The sequence below is a fragment of the Silurus meridionalis genome, chromosome 2 (assembly GCF_014805685.1).
Source record: "Silurus meridionalis isolate SWU-2019-XX chromosome 2, ASM1480568v1, whole genome shotgun sequence".
Classification (NCBI taxonomy): Eukaryota; Metazoa; Chordata; class Actinopteri; order Siluriformes; family Siluridae; genus Silurus; species Silurus meridionalis.
The window spans coordinates 27,829,879-27,853,914 of NC_060885.1; the positions used below are offsets into that span (position 1 = coordinate 27,829,879).

Here is a 24,036-nt window from a genome sequence, read left to right on the forward strand (position 1 = left end):
TGCATTATAGTAATAACAAGTACAATTTATGCTAAATTAATAATCCGGTACATTTGTTTATTTAGAATTTTTTACAACATTGATACATCAGTTTTGATTATATTGCTATAAAAAGTAACAATGAGGTTTTAAACAAAATAAGTAGTACATAAAAAACATTCTTTAGGAAATTATGCTTTTACTTGTAACAATGGTAATATATACACACACACACACACACACACAGACACACACACACACTACAAAACCAGAAATAGGTTGAGTTTTCTAGTATTATATTCTATACTTGTGTGTACAGAACCTTTAATTATTAACCTAAAAAAGTTTTAATTAATTATTAGAAATAAAGCAGATATCAGCTGCATGAGGACTTATATATTAATAAAAACAATAAGATTTCATTTTGAATAAAGCTGAAATTATTTTTGTTCTTTCATTCGCATATTTGATTAAATACACTGTACTGATGGTGGGACGGATTTTCTCCCCTACTCCATCTCAGCCGTTTACCACAGCGCCCTCTAGTGGACTCAGTGCGCTGTTACTCTGATATACTTTTTAAGGCTGCTTTTATAAAACAATAAAGATCATACTAACAATTTTTCTCACGATTAACTTTTTGCTTGTAAAATAATCGTGTTTTTTTATTTTATTTAAAAACTACTTCTAATCTTCTCATTACATCTGAGATAAAGGTATTCATTGGTATAAAGAAGATAACTAGCTGCTAATCACTGACTGCTAATCAAACCAAATTGTTTAGTGTGGAAACATATGTGATCATTTTAAAATTTCATAAATAATGATGTTCATGTAGTTAAGGTCATGTGGCTAATCATAGCTAGCTAGATACCCTGACGTTAAAGTTATATTGTATGTAATGGAGCTAAATCTACACTTGCAAATAGTTGTTGATGCTTAAATTAGACTAAAAGCTTTGTGTTAAAGATCTTGTATATCTGCATCTTCCTCCAAAAACACTCACTATATAACTTTACATTATATGGTCAATCATTTGTAAACACCTGACCATAAGATTAGTATGGGCTTCTTTTTGAACATTTTTCATTATAATAACCACCACACTTCTTGAAAAGCTGTTCCTCTGTGTGATGAAGATTGTTGCTCATTCAGCTAAGGGTGTAAAGTCAGGTAGTGATGTAGGTGAGGTGAGGAGGCCTGGGGTACAATCAGCTTTTACATTCATCCCAAAGGTGTTTAACAGGGTCAGAGCTCTATAACAGGAGATCTTCCACTCCATTCCATGTAAAGCATATTTTTATGGAGTTGTTTTTGTGTCAGGTTGGGGCAGGTTTCCCAAGCTCAAGTGAAAATTTCATTACAAAGAAATACGACACAATTGTGTGCCTCTAGGTTTGTGCTAATATTTTGGGTAGAAACACATACGAAGCATTCTACCGAGGAAAAAGTAATGACACACCAAACTTGAGTTTGTGAGATCCTTTATTAAGATTTGGCAGAGAATGATAAAATCTTAATTCCTATTTTTTTAGAAACTGCACTATACTTTTAATAATAGTCTAACAATAACAACAAAAAAAACCCAGATGTGAGCGTGGGTTTCATCAACAGATTAATCCTCTTCGTGTGCACCTGTTTTCCACGGAGGCGTGAGTCAGCGAGCGGTGAGTCAAGCCAAACTCGGAGCTGTTTCAGTGGAACACATTAGACATGAACATGGCAGACGCTCGCTGTGATCCCTCCTCTGTCGCCCACATTCTTTTTCTCCCTGAAAGCCTCAACACGCCATTAAAATATGGACGCCCACATGCTCGAAGACATTCACATAAGCCAAGAAAAAAAAACTAAAAAAACAAAACAAGGTTCGACCTGTTAACTGTGTCAGTGATAAGACCAGTGGAGGAAAAGTACAAATTATATTTAACTGTCACTGTTGCTGCAGGTGTGTCGAGTTTCTGACATACAGAGACGTACAAATAACATGAATCCAAATAAAATAATAACAATATGAGGTAGTTTTAAAATTCAAGATTCAAAATTCAAGACTAGCTTTGTTTACAAGAATGTACTTTATTTACCTATCACCTTTAAAATTGTCCCCTCGCACATCAATACAGCGCTCCCAGCGTTCCTGCCACTTCTGAAATGTGTCCTGGAAGTCTTCTTTAAAAAGCGTGTCAAGCACCTTCTGCGATTCACGCTGGATCTCCACAATGGTGTCAAAATGGCAACCTTTGACCTGGGTCTTCATCTTTGGGAAGAGGGTGAAGTCTGCAGCCGCCAAATATGTGAAGTTAGGTGGGTGTGGAAGTGAGATCATGCTGTTTCCTGCGTGAAACTCACGTGTGAGGAGGTCAGAATGGCAGACGTGGTAACGTACCTGGTTAGAATAGGAACCAGTCGCACAGCTCCTGATGTACACAGGACGATGTCTTTTGGCACACTGACTTATAAAGTTCGGTGCTCCCTGTGACTGTGCGTGCAGCCTTGTGCTGCCGTCTGTTGGCGTGTTACAAAACTAGCGTCGAAACTTTTTGATACCACCTCGTAATATTGTGTATGTGATGGTCAAACATGAAATTTGAACGTGATGTACACACGTCATCATTACACAACACGTGCAAATCAAAAACTTTCAGAAACTTTAGGGGTGCAGGAATTTTAGTTTGAAGGACGACTTTATCTCCTGCTCCTTACATACTCTGCATTTAAGGGGAAGGAATCTGCGGTACTGAGAAGCTTGATGCAAAAGCTGTACGAAATGGACAACATATTTCTGCCACAATTTTATTCTAGATATGTAGCCTGAAGATGCTCAAACTAGGGTCGAGCTTCATGTGTCTCATTAAAGGTCACTAAATACTTGTATGAGGTATTGAACACCATTATAAAAAAATGGATTGTTTCCTAGAACTTTAAACATAAAGCTGCATTAGTTAAGCAGATTACAGTCAGATTTCTGATTTAATTTATTAAATCATATATGATAGCCACCATGGCAACTTTGAGTTGTAATCTCATAGATCAAGTTCAAAAGGATTATTTTATATCAGGATTGTGATTTGTGGTTCAGTTGGTTGGGTCGGCTGAGTGTTTATTTTAGCGTAATGAAACTAGCTTCAGGTGTCAGCCATGTTAGCTTTAGCTATGCTCTATTATTAACAAATACAATCCTTTAAAGCCATTTTCACATGAAGCTTAAAAATAGCTTTAAAAAATTGCTCAAAATTTCATGTTATGGACTCATTAAATGCCTGTTATACAAATCAAAATTATATATAAATCACAGTTCTTTGGTTTGTTATAGTTTTATGAGCCTCAGTGAAAACACTTCTATAAGCACATGAGCAAAACAATAGCACCGGATTTACTAAAAGAACTTGGCACAGAAGCCAAACTTACAATATGCCTGAGCACATAAATGCACTTTAAATTCATAAACGCTGAACTAATATTTAAGCATATATGCAGCTTTCATAATCGCTTAGTTGTGTAACAGACTATCGCATAACCTTCGTTGAAGAACGAGGTGTTAAAGGTCTAGAAGACATTTTCGAACTATGATATGATAAAGCAAAAACTGAAAACAACCTGTTTAGAAGTTCAGACAGTGACTGAAAATCCCAGAGCAATTGTTGGGCCTTTAAGTAGAACATGTTGACCTTCATCTGCTCAACCTTCCTTAATGACTCAAAACGGACACTACTAAAATAACTCTACATAATGGTGTAAAAATGACTTATTTCTCACATTAAAGCTCTTTGACTTATTTTATAATGTCAAATTAGCAGCCTGAAATTTTTTTGATTATTTTAACAATCCTAAAATTTAAATCTGAAAAACGCTATCAAGCATTTTTAGCTAAGAAAAAAGGAAATGAATCAACACCGGGGAAGTGTGATGAAGCTGAGTAATTATTAGCAATCTGATAATGTGCCTTTCATGGATTATTCTTTTCATAGAGCAGCCATATGATAAGGGTTACAAATTAGTATTTATTTATTTATTAATAAACCAAGCATATGAATTTTGTATCCGTTTAAAGTTACAAGTGTGGAATGTCAGCGATGCAAGATAGTTTCTGTTATTACTTGCCATGTTGATATTATTACTACAGTATGTTATAATATGTTATATGTTAATGTTATAGCAGCTATAACCATCCTTGGCCCATTGTAGCAGAAAAGACAGAGATATGGAGAATGGTATAAGGATGCTAAAGTTGTTATAGACACTGCAATGGGACATAGCCATAGCTACCATTTTTACACCATTTTGAATGCTTTGTTCAGTTAATGATGTTCAATAATTAGGGGGAGTGGTAGATCAGTGGTTAAGGTGCTGAGTTACTGATTGCAAGGTTGGGGGCCTTTGGTATTGCTAAATTCCAACTTTTGGGCCCTTGAGCAGGGCCCTTAACCCTCTGTGCTTCAGAAGCTCCATATCATGGCTGACCCTGTGCTTTGACCCTAGCAAGCAAGCTGGGATATGCTAAGTAATAATTACACTGTAATGTATATGTGAAAAATAAAAGCTCTTCTATTCTCTAATTTTGAGCAGATGAGTTTAAAATCTGCTTCATAAACACATTTTACTCACTAGCGAAAAAATTCTTCTCAAAACAAAAATTATTCTCGACTAACGACGAGTGTGTGTGTGTGTGTTTGTTTAGACCTCGAGAGCCGTCGTCAGCAGGGCTGCATTTCGGGACTCGGTTTGGTCTTATGGTGCTTCGTCGTCAGCATTAACAGTTTGTCCATTCGCATCAGCTCTTTGCCGAGTTCGGTGCAGACGCGGCTGCCCAACATCTGGTTGCTGGTGTTGGGGAGCGTTTCGGAGTACAGAGACACGTAACTGGGGAGCGGCGTCTCCGTCCTGGGGTTCCCCTGAGAGAGTGAACAGATGAAATGAGAGACGAGTTGCAATTGGAAGAATTGAAGCCATACAGGAAGCTAAAAGATGAAATCTTGTTGATGAAACGAAGACTGACTTCATACCAACTGATCAAAGTCTTTCAGAAAACTCCAGTTCTTCTCCCTGAGAACAGGTAAATAATAAAAAGGAGATTACAGGTAAATAATAAACAAGGAATAGAGATATAAATAGTAATAAAGGTTTTCCTCAAGAGGACTTTGTACCATTACTTGAAACTTGTTCAGTTAGAGATTAAAACAGGGCAGTAACAGGGTCCGGTTCTGATTTGCTCATGTAGGAGAGTTTCGATTTCTAAAAATGAGGCGTTGAAATGCAGCAATGTGTGTTAGAATAAAATACTAATCCCCATCCAAGCAAATTAATTGTGTCCTCATTGGATATAAAAGACACCTTGCTTGCTGTCTAACAAACAAAAGTCCCAGGTAACACAGCACAGCTCATGTTACACATTCAATGTCATGATCAACTCATACTGTCACTTCTCTTCTGAATATAAATGATGCTACATATAATATGTTTACACTCCGGGTTCGATTTCGAATATCATTACACTATAAACACTGTTTTAAAATGCAAGTTTTCATTTATTTTTATTTCACTGCAACTGTATTCTATTTAATATAATGCATATTATATTTTTGTCCTCTATTCTATTTATTTATTTATATAACAAAATTAGAATTTTGCTCAGAGGAGGCAGCGAACAGACATTACACTTGTTTTACAATCCTCAACATCGAAATGGACTTTTTCCAAAGATCATCCTGTTATTATTATTATTAAAGAAGGAGAAGAATAAAACTTTGAATAGTTGACAGAAGAAGAAAGAGACGATAAGGCATGACCTCTTAATACAAAAAATACAACCTCAGTGTTCTAGAAAGTTAGAGCTCAAATATAAAGGTGACACTTAAGAGATTTTCATAGTAAAAACATATCCATTCAAAAGATTATAAATTCATGTAATCCAGATGTGTCCAAAGTTTGGCTCCGAGTTTAAACATGTGAAGAAGAGGTTGCAGAAGAGCTGGAAACAAGAACACGGTTACATGAAGAGCAAACACATTTGGCTCGTACTCCAAAACACTGCTGAGGTAATTAAGAAAACTAATCTCACAAGACATGATGAACCACCTGAGGGTACCTGAGGGCAGTGCGAAAACAAAAATATTGTGAGCAGAGGGATGGGGGGAAGCAGGACAGGAATCAGAACAATACTCCAGCTATCTGAGCATTTTGAATTTGCAAATAATAATAATAATAATAATAATAATAATAATAATAATAACAACAATCTTTGATTATTGTGAAGCTCTTTAAAAGAAGGATGGAGCAGATATATAATGTGCTGTAACATCTACTGTTCATCTGATCATGACCAAAAGCTGGAAGTCTGCATTATGAGCTTATAGCATTATTGGTTTTGTGAGTTCAATGAAATAAATAAAAAAACCCTCATCATATCGTGTATTACAATAAAAAAAAAGTTTGTTTACTCTTCCCCATTCTTAGTGTTTTGTTTGGAGTGTACACGCTGTGTGTTTGTTGGTAGTGTGGAGTTCACAGCAGGAAGCAGGGTACAGTCTTGTGTACAGTATCCACGGCTTTATGATCGCGCGCGGGACCAAGCAACCGTGTAACGCACACCGTGTACGGGGCACGCGCTCAACCGCGAACCTCTGCGTATCAGATAACAGAGAAACGGAGTGTCACTTCAAGTGCAACAAGAAAGAGAGAAAAAAAAGGAGAAGGGAAGAGATGTGAAAGAAAGAAAGAGAGAGAGAGAGGAGATAGAGGTGAAAAATAGGGGGTGAAAGAGATTGAGAAACACAAATGTTAAAAGAGACAAAGAAAAAGAGAAAAGAGAGGGAACGGTGAAAACAGAGAGAATGAGAAAAGAGAGAGAGAGAGAGAGAGAGAGAGAGAGAGAGAGAGAGAGAGAGAGAGAGAGCGAGAGAGAGAGAGAGAGTTTAATAAAGCATCGCTACATTACCATTCTTTAAGGCCGTCTCTCTCCGCGCGCACGAGCTCTCGCCAAACACGGTCCTGCTTTACCGGGTCACGGTACTCGGAGTTCGGCTGCGGCTCGCTCGCGCTCTTAGGCGCGCTCTGCGGAGGTCTCTTTACCGACACTGAGGACCGGGAGGCCAGGGCGTCGCTGGGGCGCTCCGGTAAGCGGTACCCGGCCGAAGTGGCGCGTCTGATGCTGACTCTGCGCTCCATGTCGATTTCTTGATTTAAAATGCACGAGCTCTAATTTATGCTAGGAAAAAATCCAGCACGTGCACACAAACCGTGTCGACTTTAATCCCGATAAAACTCATCCCGCGCAGCTGTTGCGGTGTAACTCATCCCGCGCTCGAGGCACCGTCGTCATGACAGCGCGGAAATCAGTACGCGCGCCCCCGCGCATCCCTGGCCTCACTCACACCTACAGCGCAGAGTCGACTCACCGACTGACACCGAATCGATTCTACGAGAGTCGAGCGAGCAGCCGATTCCTAAAGGAGAACAGCACGATCCTGTTCTGACAAAACCGAGGACACGTCTGTATTGTGTCTCACATCCACTACAGCGGGTTTAAAATATCGTCCTTACATTTCTCAGCTTGTTTAGAAGTTGAGGTCAGAGAGGTCAGAGAGTTCAGAGAGTGCAGGAGCAGCCATGACACAGCTCCGCATAGAGCTAAGAAGGTTAAGGGCCTCGCTCTATTATGTTTCAACCTCTGACCTTCTGATAAGTAACCACAAAGAACCCCACTCTGCACAATGAGACCTTCTGTTAAAACGTTCTGGTCCTTCATACCAAATGATTTCTCGTTTTAAAACACAGGGGATTTCACTTTGTCACATTTTGACTAATCCCTGCAAATACACGTTACTGCTTTCTATTATAACCTAGTGTTTTAATTGACAAAAAACTAATAAATTATTAAACAAATAAATCAGTAAATTAAAACCACCAACAACAATAATAATAATAACAATAACAACTAATAAGTCACATACTTTTGGAGTTAATTTTCATCAGTCCTTAATTTTACCTTCAATAGCCAACAAAAATAGTATTGCACGGAGTCGACTCTCGGAGTCGATTCCATTACTAAACTCACCCTCCCCACCACTACCACGTTTGGAATCAGAAACGGAGCCGATTCCTTAGTATCTACGTTGCCCCTAGAGACAGCGGGCCGGTGCAGGGATTTTCGCTTTGTTCATTCACGGGGAAGTGAAACATCCGGTCCGGAAAGAGAACAATGAGGCTTTTAAAGTTTGAAGGGAATGAATGGGGCAGAAAGAGATCATTTGAAAGACGAGATGTTAGAAACTAAACACAGACTGTCAGTTTCAGAAAGTCACACTGCTTACTGTTTTTAATTAATTTTTTTATAATTACTACCAATACCAATAACCTTTTTACATTTAAAAGGATTAATTTTGGTGTTGATCATTTAGAAATGATGATGATAATGATGATGATGATTACAATTTTGTTCATACAACTCACAATACAACCATAAAATTAGATTTGTTTGAATTTGACACTTAGTGACACTTAGCTCAGTGCCTCCCATTTCTTTTGATCATTGGTGAGCTATTTCTACAAATCGTCTGGAGTCTACCTGTGGTAAATTAAATTGGTTGCACGTGATTTGGAAAGGCACACACCTCTCTACAGCAGGTCTCAAAGCTGACAATGCATATCAACCAAACAACAACCAAAGGAGGTCAAAGGAACTGTCTACAAAGCTCATAAACAGGATTGTTACAAAGCACAGATCTGGGGAAGGCTACAAAAAAGTGCTGCTGCCCTGAAGATTCCCAAGAGCACAGTGGCCTCCATAATTCTCAAATGGAAGAAGTGTGGCACAACCAGGACTCTTTCAAGAGGTCCTGGCCAAACTGTGCAATCAGGGGTGAAGGGTGAAGTACCTCAGAATGTGCCAAAGGTTCACATTCATAACAACTCTAAGCACACAGCCAAGTCAACACAGGGTTTAGGGACAACTCTGTGAATGTTCAAGATCCCTTACTTGAACTCTATTGAATGTTGCTGGAGAGACCCGAAAGTGGCTGTCGACCGGTGTTCCTGATCCAACTTGAACCAACTTGAGAGGATTTGCCATGAAAAATGGCAGAATATCACTCAATCCTGGTGTGCAAATGCCTTTGGGAACTCCTCATTGTTTTGTTGGAAAACCATTCCAGATGACAGGATGATAAATACAAAACATAATCAGGTTTTTGTTTATTACATAATTCAATAATATGTTCTTTCATAGTTTGAAAGTCTTTAGTATTAATGTAAAATGTTGAAACATTTTTACAAATAAAGAAAAAACACCTAAGGAAAAGGTGTGTCCAAACTTTCTGGTATAGTATATGTGGTATAGTATATATAATCGTGGTATAGTATATGTGGTATAGTATATATAAGTAGTATATAAAGTATAGTGGTATAGTATATATAATCCTCATGTAGTTGACAGATCAGAGATAGACTTGAACTGCACATATGGATCTTCTTCTTCTACTTTCGGCTGCTCCCATTAGGGGTCGCCACAGCGGATCATCCGTCTCCATACCCCCCTGTCCTCTACATCTGCCTCTTTCAAACCAACTACCTGCATGTCTTCCCTCACCGCATCCATAATCCTCCTCCTTGGCTTTTTTCTTTTCCTCCTTCCTGGCAGCTCCATCCTCAGCATTCTCCTAACGATATACCCCATGTCCCTCTTTTGCACATGTCCAAACCATCTCAATCTCGCCTCCCTCACCTTGTCTCCAAAACGGCCTACATGCGCTGTTCCTCTAATAAAATCATTTCTAATCCTGTCCATATTTCTGACTCCAAACGAAAATCTCAGCATCTTCAACTCTGCCACCTCCAGTTTCACCTCCTGCCAATTAGTAATTGCCACAATTGCACATGGATATAATAATGAAATAATGTATTGCAATATTTTGTTCACCAGGTGGCGCTTTATTCTTTGTTTCACATCATTCAGTCGAACTAAACCGTCACAGGTAAGTTAGATACTGGGAAGCACAAGCTTTTTGACCAAAATTTAGAAGGAAATATACATTTACTTATGTATTTTTCATGATACAAAGTAATATACTAATGTAGAAAATATCACCTTTTACATATATACTAATTATATAGGCAGGTATACAACAGAGACAAAGTTTGTATAAATAAAAGAGCCTGTATACACCAATCAGGCATTATGCAAAATGCATTAACCTCTTCAACAATTTGAGCTACAGCAGCTTGTCTGTTGGATCGGACCATACAAACCAGCCTTCACTTCCCACGTGCATCAATGACCATCGACCTGTCGTCTGTTCCTGTTCCTTCCTTGGACCACTTTTGATAGCTACTGACCAGTGCAGACCGGGAACATCCCACAAAAGCTGCAGTTTTGGAGATGCTCTGACTCAGTCGTCTAGCTGTCACAATTTGTCCCTTGTCAAATTCGGTCAAAATTTTACGTTTGCCCATTTTGTCTGTTTTTAACACATCAAATTTGAGGGGAAAATGTTCACTTGTTTCCTAATATAATTGTAATTGCATTCATTCTCACTGTCTGTGACACAACGCTCTGTTCTACTACGTTTCTCTATAATATTGATGGTTTCTATTGCCATTCTATGTCATAATGGCATCAAGCGGTGGATTGACTGAGGTAGGACATCTCTGAAGGCCTAGGTGTGAAATGCACGGCCTGACACTAGTATTTAGTGAGTAGTATAGTGTGTATTGTATAGCATGTATTGTCGAGTGTAATACAGAATATATTTTACAGTGTAGTTTGCAGTGTAAGGTATAGTATAGTGTATAGTATATAATACATAGCTTGTAGTGTATTATTTTAAACTCCAAATATCCAAGAACATTGCTTTTCACATACATTGTTGTTGAGGAAGAAACTCTGCTCCTGCTACACACTTCACACAAGTTGTGTACCTTGACATGACGTGGATTGTACAGATGTCTGAGTCAGCAGAATTTGATGAAGCGGTATAAAAACAGCACTGACATGCACTCGGGTCTTGTAACTAGCGCACAAAAAATGACCTCTATGTTGCTGTTTGTCTGCCATGTAATACACATAAAGGGTACAGATGTGATGTGCCAAGAGCAACTGACTCACTTTTGGATAATACACATGTCAGAATGTGTCACCCAACCTGAAGAGGAGATAAAACACACACACACACACACACACACACACACACACACACACACACACACACACACACACCTGTGATTAACACATGCACAAATACAGCAAGTGCCATTATGAGAACTGAAGTGTGTACAGTATGTGTTCAGGCTAAAATGTTCAGGCTGTCAGCTTATTTTATTTTATTTTATTTAATCCTCTACCCAATGCCAACATCCTGTCCTGTAAAACAATATATTTGCATTTATATCACAGTGCTGGTGAAGGTGTTGACTAATATGCTGTTTATATAATTTCCATAGAAACAGCTCACTCAGACTCACTAATATTTTTATATTTCTTTGTCAGGTTTTTTTTTTTAATTAAAGACCGAGAAAATAGAGAGGCTGGTGAGGGAACGGTTGTTTCAGCTATAAGACAAGTAAGAGGAATCGCAACAGTTTTACAGACGTTCTACAACATTAAATCTAAATATATAGGAAACGGGTCGCTCAGTGGTTTAGATGTTGGACTTCTGATCAAAAGATTGTGAGTTCAAATCCCACCACTACTGCTTTGAGCAAGGCCTTTAATCCTCAAATGCTTAGTTGCATAAATAAGATTTTTATAAGTTTCTTTGTCTAACGCCAACTACAATGGCAACTATAAATGCAAAAAATAGCAGTTTGTTTCACCCTTAATAAAAACCTGTAATTGTTGGCAAATTGCTGTGGTATAAGATAAAGAGAACACTTTCAGCACATGCAGTTATAGGAAACTTATTAACAGTAAGTTCACTTCATCACACAACCCAGTTGATGAATTTTCTCCAACAGCATGACACAAGAAATGTATTTCTTTACATTACACAACCCTACCAAATTGTTTGTCTTTATTCCAAACTAGATTAGTTTTTTTTTTGTTTTTTTTATGTGTATATTTCTGCCTCAGGGTAAAAAGAACGGAAGGTGAATCATGTTGCATATAAAAGTCTGCTTTATTATTCTGATGCATCGTTTCAGCTTTTTGTTTTACGCTCACATTTCATAACAACTGCTGCAAACTTTACATCATACTGAAGGTAAGTTATTTTAAACACCAGCAGTCAAGAGGTCTGGTTCTGACACTCTCAGCATCTCCATCTCTCTCTTTCTCTCTCCTTCCCTCTCTCTTTTTTCCTCTCTCTCCTCACCTCAAAGAGTAAACAGAAACCGCATACTCTGAAGCCTCCTTCAATCTGGCGTATCGATTTGAATGCCTCTCCAGAGATCTCAAAATCCAGCCGTTTTTAAATGCAGCTTATTCACACGGCCACTATTAGATCTGTTTTCACAGAGAACGTTTCGTATAAAACTATTAGTCAATTTTTTCTGAAGGATAGACTTCCGATTCAGCACGCACACACTTTCACATTCATACACACATACAACTCACACCCACTCTGAAACTTAGAACTTTGACTGCTCCAGGTTGTTCAACAGGCAGGAAACAAATCAACTATTGCAGAGAAACAGGAAAAAGTGTTGACAAAATGACAGGAGGAGAAACTTACTGAATTTCAACATTAGTATGCGTATAAACCTTGCTCCATAGGGTTCTTAATGCTCCAACAGAGCATACAATCTTCTCCACTCTTTTTTTTTTTGCTTCAATGTTACCATGGCAACAACTACAGAAGCTAACAGAGATGTCATTAGCGTACTGTGTAAAGTGTCAAATACTTCATTCTGACGGTGCAAAAGATCTCAGATCAAACAATTAGCCCAGTCAGAAACAACCCCATTTCTCCTGTAGTGAATAATTCATATATACATCTAAATACCCACTTACATTCAGGATCGGAAATATCAGCAGTGGAAGCTTGAGGGTTCCCAGTTTGAGCCCGAGCTTGCTTTAACATTAAGAAACTGAACTTTCAGTTTTAGTGTCTTCTGAATCTTAAAAAAAATAAAATGTGAAGCTGTAACATAAAAAGCAGAAGATTTAAAACATTAAATGTAAGATGTGTTACAAAGAGAAATTAAACAAAAGAGAAATTAAACACTTCAGGATGTGCCGTTTAAGGAAATGAATCACCCTCACCTTCAAATAATCAACTCTGGGTTCATCAAAACATTGTGTTATTTTCTTTTAACAGAATGACATGAAGTGGGTTCTTATTAATCAATGATTTACCTGTCATTTGTTCTGATCTACAGGTCAGATAGTACAAAGATTTACCAAAGATCTGTTTTATTTATACATCTTTTCACAACTTCTCTCTCTCACTCACAAACTAGTCTCACTTCCCTTCACTTGATAGGTGTCTCGAAGAAGTGTTTACCTGCATTAAACTGGAAAAGATTAACCATCATTTACTTTTTCTTTACAGAACTTTGACAAACTCTGGTGCCCCTTCTTGGATTCTCCAGATGCTAAAGCTGAGCATCCCTCCTTTTTCTCATTTTCCTTTCCCCCCTTTTTATGGGAGTGTTATATAGGTAGTTTTTTGAGAGCAGTGTTTATTGGGATAGTAATAGTGTTAAGTTATAATAGTTGGTATCTGTTGATTTGGTGATCCATGCTTAAAAATTTCACAGAAGTCATTTAATATACATTTTCTTTACAAACTATAAGTTGCCTAAGTTCTGAGCAAATTTCTGGTCTAAACAAAAAGCAGCCAAAACAACACCTGCTAAAACATATTTCATGTTCCAGAAATCTGCTCCTCTATTTCTTTATCACACTTTCAACTGGTCCATATGCCAACTTTAACAGCTCTGCGTTCATGTGCATCATGTAAGCATGTTTCAAATATCGTGTTTCTTTCTTTCACTCGCATGCAAACAGGTGGATGGAAGCCACACTTGAGACTAACAATCCTGTATTCATTCTGTGCTGTGTGACTGTAATCTAGTCTTTGAAGACAGCTAATTAACACAATAAGAATATGTGCCTTTGGCTAACATCACCTCCTACACACACTGATCCAACCTTCTCTTGGTGAGAAAACTTTCCTGATTTATAGTCCTTGTTAACTCTGTCCTGCGAGAATTTCCTCAGCCAGTGTGTGTGCGTGTGTAAGTGTGTTCTTGAGGTTAGACAGTATGCTAAATTAATATGAAATTTGTCGTACTTACACAAGGATACATGACTCATAATGTGATAAAAATGGTATGATGGCGTTCTATTGCATCAACAGTAATATGAATTATTCTAATCTATAAGTACACTTATGGTGCGGTTTTACTCAGAGAAGGAGAATTAGAAATCATAATGAGCATGATCAGATTCTCTCAACCTAAGTAAAAAGAAGTTTACTTTACTTGAAGACTTGGAGATCAATATAAAGGTGGTCAGGCAAATAAATGTTTTTTAAAAAAGTTTGTGTGTAAGATCTAGAGATTGCATCGCCAAGAGACTAAAAGATGTGAAGAGTAGAATGTCAGGAGATTAGAAGATTCTGGGCTGATTGGACATTCGGTGCCACCCAGATAAGAATGGGTTCCCTTTTGAGTCTGGTTCCTCTAAAGGTTTTTTCCTAATGCCATCTCAGGTGTGTTTTCTTGGGACATTGGGTCACCTGGAATGAAAAACTGAAAGACTGGATGGCAAAGTGACCTTATGGAGACTTAAAAGTAAGAATGTGGACTCAAAAAATTGAGCCCTGGGAGACCTTTGGATGAGTGACTGAAATTAAACCTAAAACAATGAAAACTGTAGACTGAATGACTTGGAGGCTGAAAGCCTAAAAGTCTGCAAAACCTAAATACTGAAGTCTTGTAGACTAGACTGTGGTGTTAGGGGACTGCAAACTGATCCGTGGGACCTGTATATCCAGAAACTGCGAAAGGAGACTGTAAGACTAAGTGAGTTGCAGACTGAATGACTGATAAACACACACACACACACACACACACACACACACACACACACACAAACACAATTACAGCAGATTCTATAAAAGTATACTCAGCAGGAAAGTTCAGGAGAATTACTCACTGAGCTAAATGGAGATGTTTAAAGTCAAAACATAAGCTTTAGTGACTACAAGGACACACTCATTAGCTAAAGGTCATTGTTCCTTTTATCTTCCAGCTAGAATTTGTGAAGTCTGCTCCCTCGACCCCTCACGCAGATAAAGCCTGACCTCGTCCCCATTTCGAGCATGTAATGTGTATCTCTAGGTGAGCCGCGGCAGTAAAATGACTCTCTCTACAGCCCTTACACAATTGCTATTTTTTCCAGGAGTATGGAGGGATGATGACTGTAATTATCTCGCCCAGAAGCACTCCAGTCCAACAAACAAGAGCCTGCAAAACCACCAAACCAGAAAACCTCTGTTTGTCTGTATGTCTCTTTCTCTGTCTATCTTACTTTCCCTCTGCCTCTATATCTCAAGATGTTTATCTGTCCCTCTTTGTCTGTCTCTTTTTTTTCTGTTTCACTATTTCCCTCAATCTCTTTCACTTTCATTCTGTCTCTCTCTATGTCTCCCAACTGCTCTCTTTATCTCACTCTCCTCCTCGGTCTCGCTCAATCTCTCACTCTCTGCCACTCACTCACTCTGTCTTTTCTCTTCTGTATCACTATGTCTGGTTTTTACCCCCATCTATTTATGTCTCTCTTGTCTGCCTCCATGTGTTAACTCTCTCTCTCTCTCTCTCTCTCTCTCTCTCTCTCTCTCTCTCTCTCTCTCTCTCTTTCTCGCTCTCTTATGTTAACTGGATTGGAAAGAGATTTGGATTCAAATTAAATCACATATTAGAAATGAGGTTCACAAAGTACAAATATTTTTACTGAGCATAATTTCTTCACTGTACAAGAATCAATAAAGTTTGTTACAAACATCTGTCTGTCTGTCTGCAAGAACAAAAAGAGGATGAAGGAAGGAAAGTTGTGAGTATTTTTTCTACTGTGGAGTGGATAGTTCCTCTGCAGGAACACCATCTGGTGTTGCACCAAATAAAAGTCCTTTCAAAACAAGGCATTTGTAGATGCAGTGGTGGGCAGTATTTAGGTAAATGTAATTCCTTACTGTACTTAAGTAGCTTTTTCACATGTGTACTTTACAGAATTATTTCAATTTGTAGTTAAGTAAAAAGTAAGATATTTGACGTTGAAATGTAGTGAAGTTAAAGTGAAAGTTTCCCCAATTTGCGAAATCAGTCGTTCTTTTTTTTCTGTGAATAAAAACTGGTCAATCATGCAGCAAGCCACCAAATCAGAGTAGAGTGTGTGCTCTGTTTTTAACTTGTTTTGATTGCCACTTGGTGGTATCTACTTATCACCAACATACAGTCCAGCATCAGTTTAACAGCAAGCAGGACATTTAGAGAGTAATAAATGCTGAAGAAACTCCTGACTCATTGCCACATCACCTGTGGCCTCATTTACTTGGAATTTCTTAAGAAGTTGAAAGGGAGGTTTAGGGCACATGATAATTTTAATAGATATCAATCAGTGTTTAACTTATTAATATAATTCTATTAATAGATTGGTGTGCTAAGAGTAACATTATAGTCTTTTCACATAAACTGAGTTGATTAAGTGAAGAGTCTTGTGACAAAAATTATAATAGGGTTATTTATTATAGCTATAATAAACCATAGTTCTTTGGATACTTAAATGCATTTGAAAAACAAATACTTTTGTTATTTTACTCAAATGAAAGTTTAAATGGAGCACATTTACTGGTTTAACTTTTAATGGCTTGTGTTTGTGTCTTCTTCATCTACCACTGTTGTAGATAATTAAATTATTTTGAAATAAATAAAACAGAATGTGCTGTGTATCTGTAACTTTGACATTTAAGGTTACAAGCAGGTTGGAGTTCAGAAATACCCCATGTCAGTCTCTGTGTGTGTGTGTGTGTGTGTGTGTGTGTGTTTGTGAATTGGTTCGAATTGAATTGGGACGCTGCCATGCTGTATCCCATAGCTACAGCTAATCGTCTCTTTAATTACAGAGCACTCTTTTTGCTTTCGGCTTCTGCAGGGCTGAGGACAGTAATTAAACATAAGACAGAGAAAAAGAAAAGCACAGAATGGGCGACAGACAGACAGGGAGCAAAAGAGAGAGTGGGGGAGAGAGAGAGAGAGAGAGAGAGAGAGAGAGAGAGAGAGAGAGAGAGAGAATGTGGTAAAGAGAGTGTGACGGTGAAAAAGACAGACCGAAAAAATAAGAGACCCAGTGAAAAAGACAAAAAGCAAATCAGAGGGTGACAGATAAATGAGGCAGAGATAGACAGACAGTTGGGAATAGCAAGAACTTGGAAATCGCTAAACTTGAATAAATAAACAAACAAAAAAACAACAACAAAGAAGACAAATAAGAACAGAAACGGATAGAAATCGACAGAGTGAGGCAGACAGACAGAGATTCAAAGAAAGAGACAGGTGGGCAGGAAGAAAGACAGAGAGAAGCCAAAAAGCAACAGATAGAAAGACAGACAGACAAAGACAGACACTGCAAAGTCTGAAGGAGCTGAACTTCCAGGTCTATTTGTGTACATCTGATTATCTTGATGCTAGTATTCTAAATGTGTGTGCGTGCGCACTAAGCATGTACGTGACCATTTCCTATTTGTTTCCATCAAGTGTCTTCTGGCGACAGGGAGCTTGAACATACGGCTCAGTAACTAAGCAACAACCTACCGGCTCAGCTCTAAAATTAGGGAAAGCAGAAGTGACGTCAAAGTGAATAAAAAAAAAAGATAAAAAAATCAGAACATTTGATAGCAGAGATGGAGATCTGGATGGAACACAGGACCTTTGTTATGTCCATTCTTTATTAACACACACACACACACACACACACACACACACACACACACAGGTGGACTCACTGCTCTATGCCGCTCGTTTATGTAATGACAAATGAGATCAATAGTGTGCAGAAACAGAGAGAAAGAAACTTTAAGCATTTACCTCCAACAGCATGCCACAGTGTTTTATTCCTCTTTTACAGCACCAATTTCCCAACACCAAATTTTTTTTAAATGAGTGATTGATTTTTTACGTTTAATGTTGTGGATTGTCCACAAAATACGCTCTATTATAGCACCTCTAAACAGTGTAGTGTTCCTGACCCAATTGGCAATCATTATACATTACTGTACAGAGAGGTGAATGTCCATATCATCATTACTGCAGAGATTTGGCTGACTGTAGCCGAGGAGCAGAAATTTAAACCCGAACATCACTTATATAAATAACACCAATCAAAAAAAAGACTGAACAGATCATACACACAAATGCACAGATAAGACATGATAAGTGATACGAGTGACTTCTCACCTACTGGTGTGATGTTTAGCATTAAATGTCTGCTCTTTTATAGTGATACAGTTAATCGAAGCTCTGCCATAACCATGACAGCTCTGTGTATGTATAAAATATATATATTTGTATAGATAGATAGATAGATAGATAGATAGATAGATAGATAGATAGATAGATAGATAGATAGATAGATAGATAGATATTACATGTACATAATTATTCAGACCCTTTACTCAGTACTTAGTTGCAGCACTTTTGGCAGCAAGTACAGCCCCAATTATTTTTGGGTATGATGGAACAAGCTTTTCACACCTGGATTGGGGGATTTTTCTGCCATTATTCTTTGCAAGTCCTTTCAAGCTGGGTCTGGTTGGATGGGAGGCGTCAATGAACAGCCATTTTCCGGTCTCTCCAGAGAACTTCCCCATCTCATACAGGCTCTTCGGAGCTCAGTCAGATTGACCATCAGGTTCTTGGTCACCTCTCTTACTAAGGCCCTTCTTCAGTGTTTGCTCAGTTTGGCCAGGGGACCAGCTCGTAGAGGAATCCTGGTTGTGCCACACTTCTTCAATTTGAGAATTATGGTGGCCAATTTGCGCTTGGGAATCTTCAGTGCAGAAGGAATTATTTTGGAGCCTTTCCCAGATCTGTGCCTTGCAACAATCCTGTCTCTAAGTTCTGCAGACAGTTCAATTGAAAAGGCTCGGAATACTTACACTGTCAATACACCGACCAGGCACAGAATAACAGGCATATGACATTTTAACATCATGACAGTTAAAGTCTATAACACTGATTATCTCTTCATCATGGTACCTGTTAGTGGATGGAATATTAGTGAACATTATGTCCTCAAAAGTTGAAAAATGGGCAAGCGTTAGGATTTGAGTGAGTTCGACATGAGTAAATTGTAATGTCTAGACTATTGGGTTAGAGCATCTCCAGAACTGCAGCTCTTGTGGGGTGTTCCCCAAAACAAAAGTGCTCCAAGGAAGGAACAGTGGAGAACTAGCGACAGGGTTATGATGCACATGAGGAGCGAAGGCTGGCCCATGGTCTGATCCAACAGACGAGATACTGTTTTGGCAGCAAAAGAGGACCAACACAATATTAGGCAGGTGGTCATCATGTTATGCCTGCCTGGTGGCCATAAATAAATAAAATATAATCAGTCATTTCATTTGCTGTTATAATAACCTCCACTCTAATGGGAAGATGCTCAACTATATATGCAGTGTGCTTGTGTAGATTTGTGCTCATTCAGCCACAAAGGTACTGATATAGGTACTGATGTAGGTGAATTGAGGAGGCCTGGCATCCAGTTAGTTTTCCAATTCATCCCAAAGGTGTTCAACCGCACCGAGGTCAGAGCTCTACAGCAGGCCACTCAAGATCTTCCTTCCAACCTTTGTAAATCAAATCTTCATGAACCGCGGCACTGTCATGATGAAACATGTATTGCTTTCCAATTTCGAAAAAAAAAATTCTAGCTATTCTACACAATTGTGTGCCTTCAGCTTCGTGGAAACAAGTAGTTTAGGGAAGAATCATGTATGGCTGAAAAAGTCAGTTGTCTTTGCATTTGTCGATTTACAATGTCGTTTGACTTTGTGTTGCACACATATGTTGAAATGCTTAATTATTAATGTTTAATTATTATTGATAGACTGAATAAAAGTGATTTGCTTTGAAAAAGAGAAAGAAGCCCCATTTTTTTGCATTAAAAAAGACACCCCATGATTTGTCCAATTAACTAGAAACATAGAAAATTGCTACTGAGCAAAACATGCTACTGGGCTGCATAAATGTTGGTAATAGCATATCATCACTATAAGCAATGTTAAATCATTTTCTACACAAGCTGATTGATCTCTGATGATGGTAATTTTTTTTTTCTCAGGCTAAAGAATCTTTCTTGTTTGTAAGTGGCTTAGACACACACACACACACACGTTCTTAAAATTGCACAGTAAAATTAGACCTTATTTTATTCAGATCTCATACAGAACAGCGAGCAATTATTGTAATAAAAAAAATAAAAGCACCATTTTAAGGACTAAATGTGAATTAAGATATTGATTCCAGAAAAACAGAAATTGCACCATTTTTTTAACATTGTTACACTACATCAAATTAGTCTTAATTAAATCCAAATATATTTATATAATTCGATTAAAAGTCTCAGCTCTCCATCATCACACACCTGTTCCAGGTGCAGAGTCTTCACTCAGGACTCTCTCTAATTCTTTCCCTTATTCTCTTGACCTCTCTCCCTCTCTTCCTCTCTCCCTTTGCAAATCCACACACACTGAGCCACATCTATTCCTAACAGGAAAAGAAAAACAGCCGCTGAATCTTTCTTTCTAAAACGCTGTCGTCTGGGCAACCTCAATTTTCCCGATATTATTTTAAGCGCACGGTGAAAAAAACAAAAACACCCAGGAGAAATTAGAGGTTTTTTTTGCCAAATGGTGCTCACCTATGATGTGATGCCTAAGCACGGTATATAAAAAAAATATGAGTCACGGCTACTGTCGTTTAAAACCTGAGACTCTTCCACTGTTTTGACACTGCAAACATTTACACTTCACATGGGATTCAATTCCACATCTGTATTTCGTTCATTTCAAGTAATATCCAGAAAGTGTGGAGGGTGTAGTCTTGAACAAGCACAAACACAAACTAGCCATGAATATTTATTTTTTTTACAAAACACATTTAACACTCCAGAACCAGGGGGAACATTTCTACTAATGTAGCAGACAAGGAAAGGTATTTGTCAGTACAATAAAAAATAAACCTCAAATTCTCATATTCAAAGCAGCATCTCTCCAGTGGCTTCAAAGCTCACACCCTCACACCCTCACATCCTCTTGGCGGCCTCTCACAATAATCCCATCTTTCCCCCTCTAGGCTCGAATTGAGGTTGTTTCATAGTCTTTTCCTTTTTTTTAAGTAACAGATTTAACAGTGCTGAAAGTACAATTCACACATTTTTTCCGACTAACCCCTGGTTGATCCTTTTCCCAAACAGGGAAAACAATGATGCAAGCATGCCTCTCAGTTACTTCACTGACTAATTCCTCCTTTAGTTGGGACAGAATTTTGGTGAACGGCATGTTTCTGCTGTATTCTTTCCCTATTTCATAAACATCATTCCGGAGGAGGTTCATCATTCAAAATGGATTTTTTACAACTAAATCTAGAACTAAGTTTGATAATTTTTCCCCACAACTTTGTGATGGATCCTTGGTCTTTATGATGTTGTGATGTTTCTGGGTTAACTTTAGGTGATTACATGACTTCTGACGGTAAAAGGACTAATCTAGGGGTTTCACAGCTCTGCGGGTAAATACTTATGCACTCAGCCATAACCTTCTAATTGGGAAATAATGGTGTTTCCTCTCTACTATATAATACGAATGAAATAAATTTCGTTTCCAACAAGAAAATATGGGAAAGTTTCAAAAAGCAAGGCAGTAGGCATCTCACCTGGGAACATCAGGAGACCACCTACAGTAAGAAGCCCTGAAACTTGTGGCTAAGTATCAAAAAGTCTAAATTGATATATAACTTTAACATGCAATTTTTTAAAACAGGGCATGACGTTGACCTTGAAACAATTCTCCTCCTCCTGTAATGACCCACAAGCCATTGCAACAACATAATCCCTGCCAGGCTTGTCTGTGATCGAGTGGCACGTGCTGTTGTACTGCTAAGCTAAATCAATTTCAGAGCATGACTGGGTTTGCTAATGAGGCATAACAGGAGATCTGCTCTGGATCTACAGGACCGGATGGAGTTGTTTAAATGAGGACATTGGCTCAAGGTTCTCCTCAACTGCATGTTGGCCTTCCTGCACTGTTTGCTAACGTTAACTTTAGCAAGGGTAGTTCGGGTCTTCAGAGACAAGGAGGTAAAATTTCTGTTTAATAAACATCACATCATCTTTCAGCTCCCTGGTGTGTTCTTTTCATCCTCGTCCTTTATGTGTTTTATAATCAAGGTAAAACACAGACAGTTACACTGAAAGTGCTGATCTCGACAACTAAAAGCCAGTACTACAACCTTCAAACATGGCTGCTAAAGGAATTCCACATCCTGCATTAACAGCATTACCATTAACCGCATGATAGTGATATGTTAGACACACCCCCACAAACAGAGACTATGATTCAATCATACCCTTGCAAAGTATACGTTCAGTTCTAGTCTTTGCAATACTGAAGATAAAAAGCCTGGTAATATTTTGATCACCTGTTCCATATTGTTTTCCATCAACTTTACGAACCAGGCCTAGTGATAGAATGTCATGTTTAATCAATACATTTTTCCACAGGTACACTTCAGTCCAATTTTAACTACTCTTATACAAGATACACAAATTTGTATGGTCCTGTCAAACAGACAAAAACATGAACATGATGAATAGGACATGTGGCTTTGAATTAGCTAAACAACATACAGCTGTTATAACTTAGGGTGTACTTATTTTTGTTGCCAGTTATTTAGATAATAATGATGCATGTTGAGTTATTTTCATAGGACAGTGAATATGTACTGCTATACAAGCTGCATATTGACTACTCTAAAATATATCCAATTTTATTTCTGTAGGATTGTCAGTATTGTAGTATAAAATGTGAGGGATGTACATGGTTTTGGGCGATGCTCTATCTATCTATCTATCTATCTATCTATCTATCTATCTATCTATCTATCTATCTATCTATCTATCTATCTATCTATCTATCTATCTATATATATATATATATATATATATATATATATGTGTGTGTGTGTGTAGTCACTAAAATAACTAATCATATAAATTTATAATAATTTACTTAGTACTGGTCCCATGTTCTCTGTGCTCAGGTAATTGTTTCAGATCTCTCAGCTCTAAATTATGCATATAAATTTCTCTGAAATGGAGAAGAGAGGAGAAGAAAAGACTATCCTATATAAAGAATTTAGTTGACATGGAGCCTTATAAAAAGGTCCACACATCTCCTTTTTTTAGCCCGAACATACTTGAGAGACGTGACACTCCTCTGGTGGCTCACGCCGTGGAGACATGGCGAAGATGGAAAGGCTGTGTAGAAAGTTGGAATCGTGCACTATTTATGTGGACTCGGCTTGCCATGTAAAGTAGATAAGCATTGACAGGTTCTCTCAGTGGCTCGGAACCATGTGAAAACTGCAATGCGGTGGAGTTCGAGAACTCGGAGTAGAGTTCAGCTCTGATTTTCAATTTCAGCTCCAACTCACATTCAACTTGCTTTAGATGCTACACATAATTATTTAGTTCCTTTTAGGTGTTAAAAACTATAGGAGGAGTCTCCAGTGTTATGTGTTAGACATTGTCATGAGAGAGGAGTTTTACACTTTTTAAATAAAAATGTTGGTGGGAACATAGATACTTTGCAAAACTAAATAATAACATTAAATATTTGAAGACAGTCCACTCCAATAATCTAATCAGACAAGCAGCATTGATTTGGTGCATCTGAGTTCACCACATTTAGAAAATTAATTTGAAACATCACTTACTGTAAGTGACCATTAATGGACAAAGCAAACTATATGTTTTACATTAATCTAATTTCTGAGTTATAATATGAAAGCTCATCAGATGAAGGCAAAAAGGAAGACTTCATCTTAAACAGAAACACCTGCCAGGAATGT

General features: G+C 38.0%; 1 protein-coding gene across 1 annotated transcript; it reads right to left on the reverse strand.

Moving 5' to 3' along the window:
* Positions 1 to 1,193: 1,193 nt before the first annotated feature.
* On the reverse strand, positions 1,194 to 7,393 carry c2h2orf50 (chromosome 2 C2orf50 homolog). The gene is made up of 3 exons (XM_046863202.1): positions 6,911 to 7,393; positions 4,980 to 5,019; positions 1,194 to 4,868 (listed from the first exon to the last, which is right to left on the reverse strand). The coding sequence occupies exons 1-3, from the start codon at positions 7,138 to 7,140 to the stop codon at positions 4,671 to 4,673; spliced, it is 468 nt and encodes a 155-aa protein (XP_046719158.1). The 5' UTR covers positions 7,141 to 7,393; the 3' UTR covers positions 1,194 to 4,670.
* Between the last annotated feature and the right edge of the window lie 16,643 nt (positions 7,394 to 24,036).

What these genes read in the sequence shown, in the direction of transcription:
- c2h2orf50 (XM_046863202.1), bottom strand. Translation starts at nt 7,140, where the DNA reads ATGGAGCGCAGAGTCAGCATCAGACGCGCCACTTCGGCCGGGTACCGC. An exon ending in AGAGACGGCCTTAAAGAATG is followed by an intron (nt 5,020 to 6,910) that starts GTAATGTAGCGA and finishes ACCTGTTCTCAG; the next exon opens with GGAGAAGAACTGGAGTTTTC. An exon ending in TGAAAGACTTTGATCAGTTG is followed by an intron (nt 4,869 to 4,979) that starts GTATGAAGTCAG and finishes TCACTCTCTCAG; the next exon opens with GGGAACCCCAGGACGGAGAC.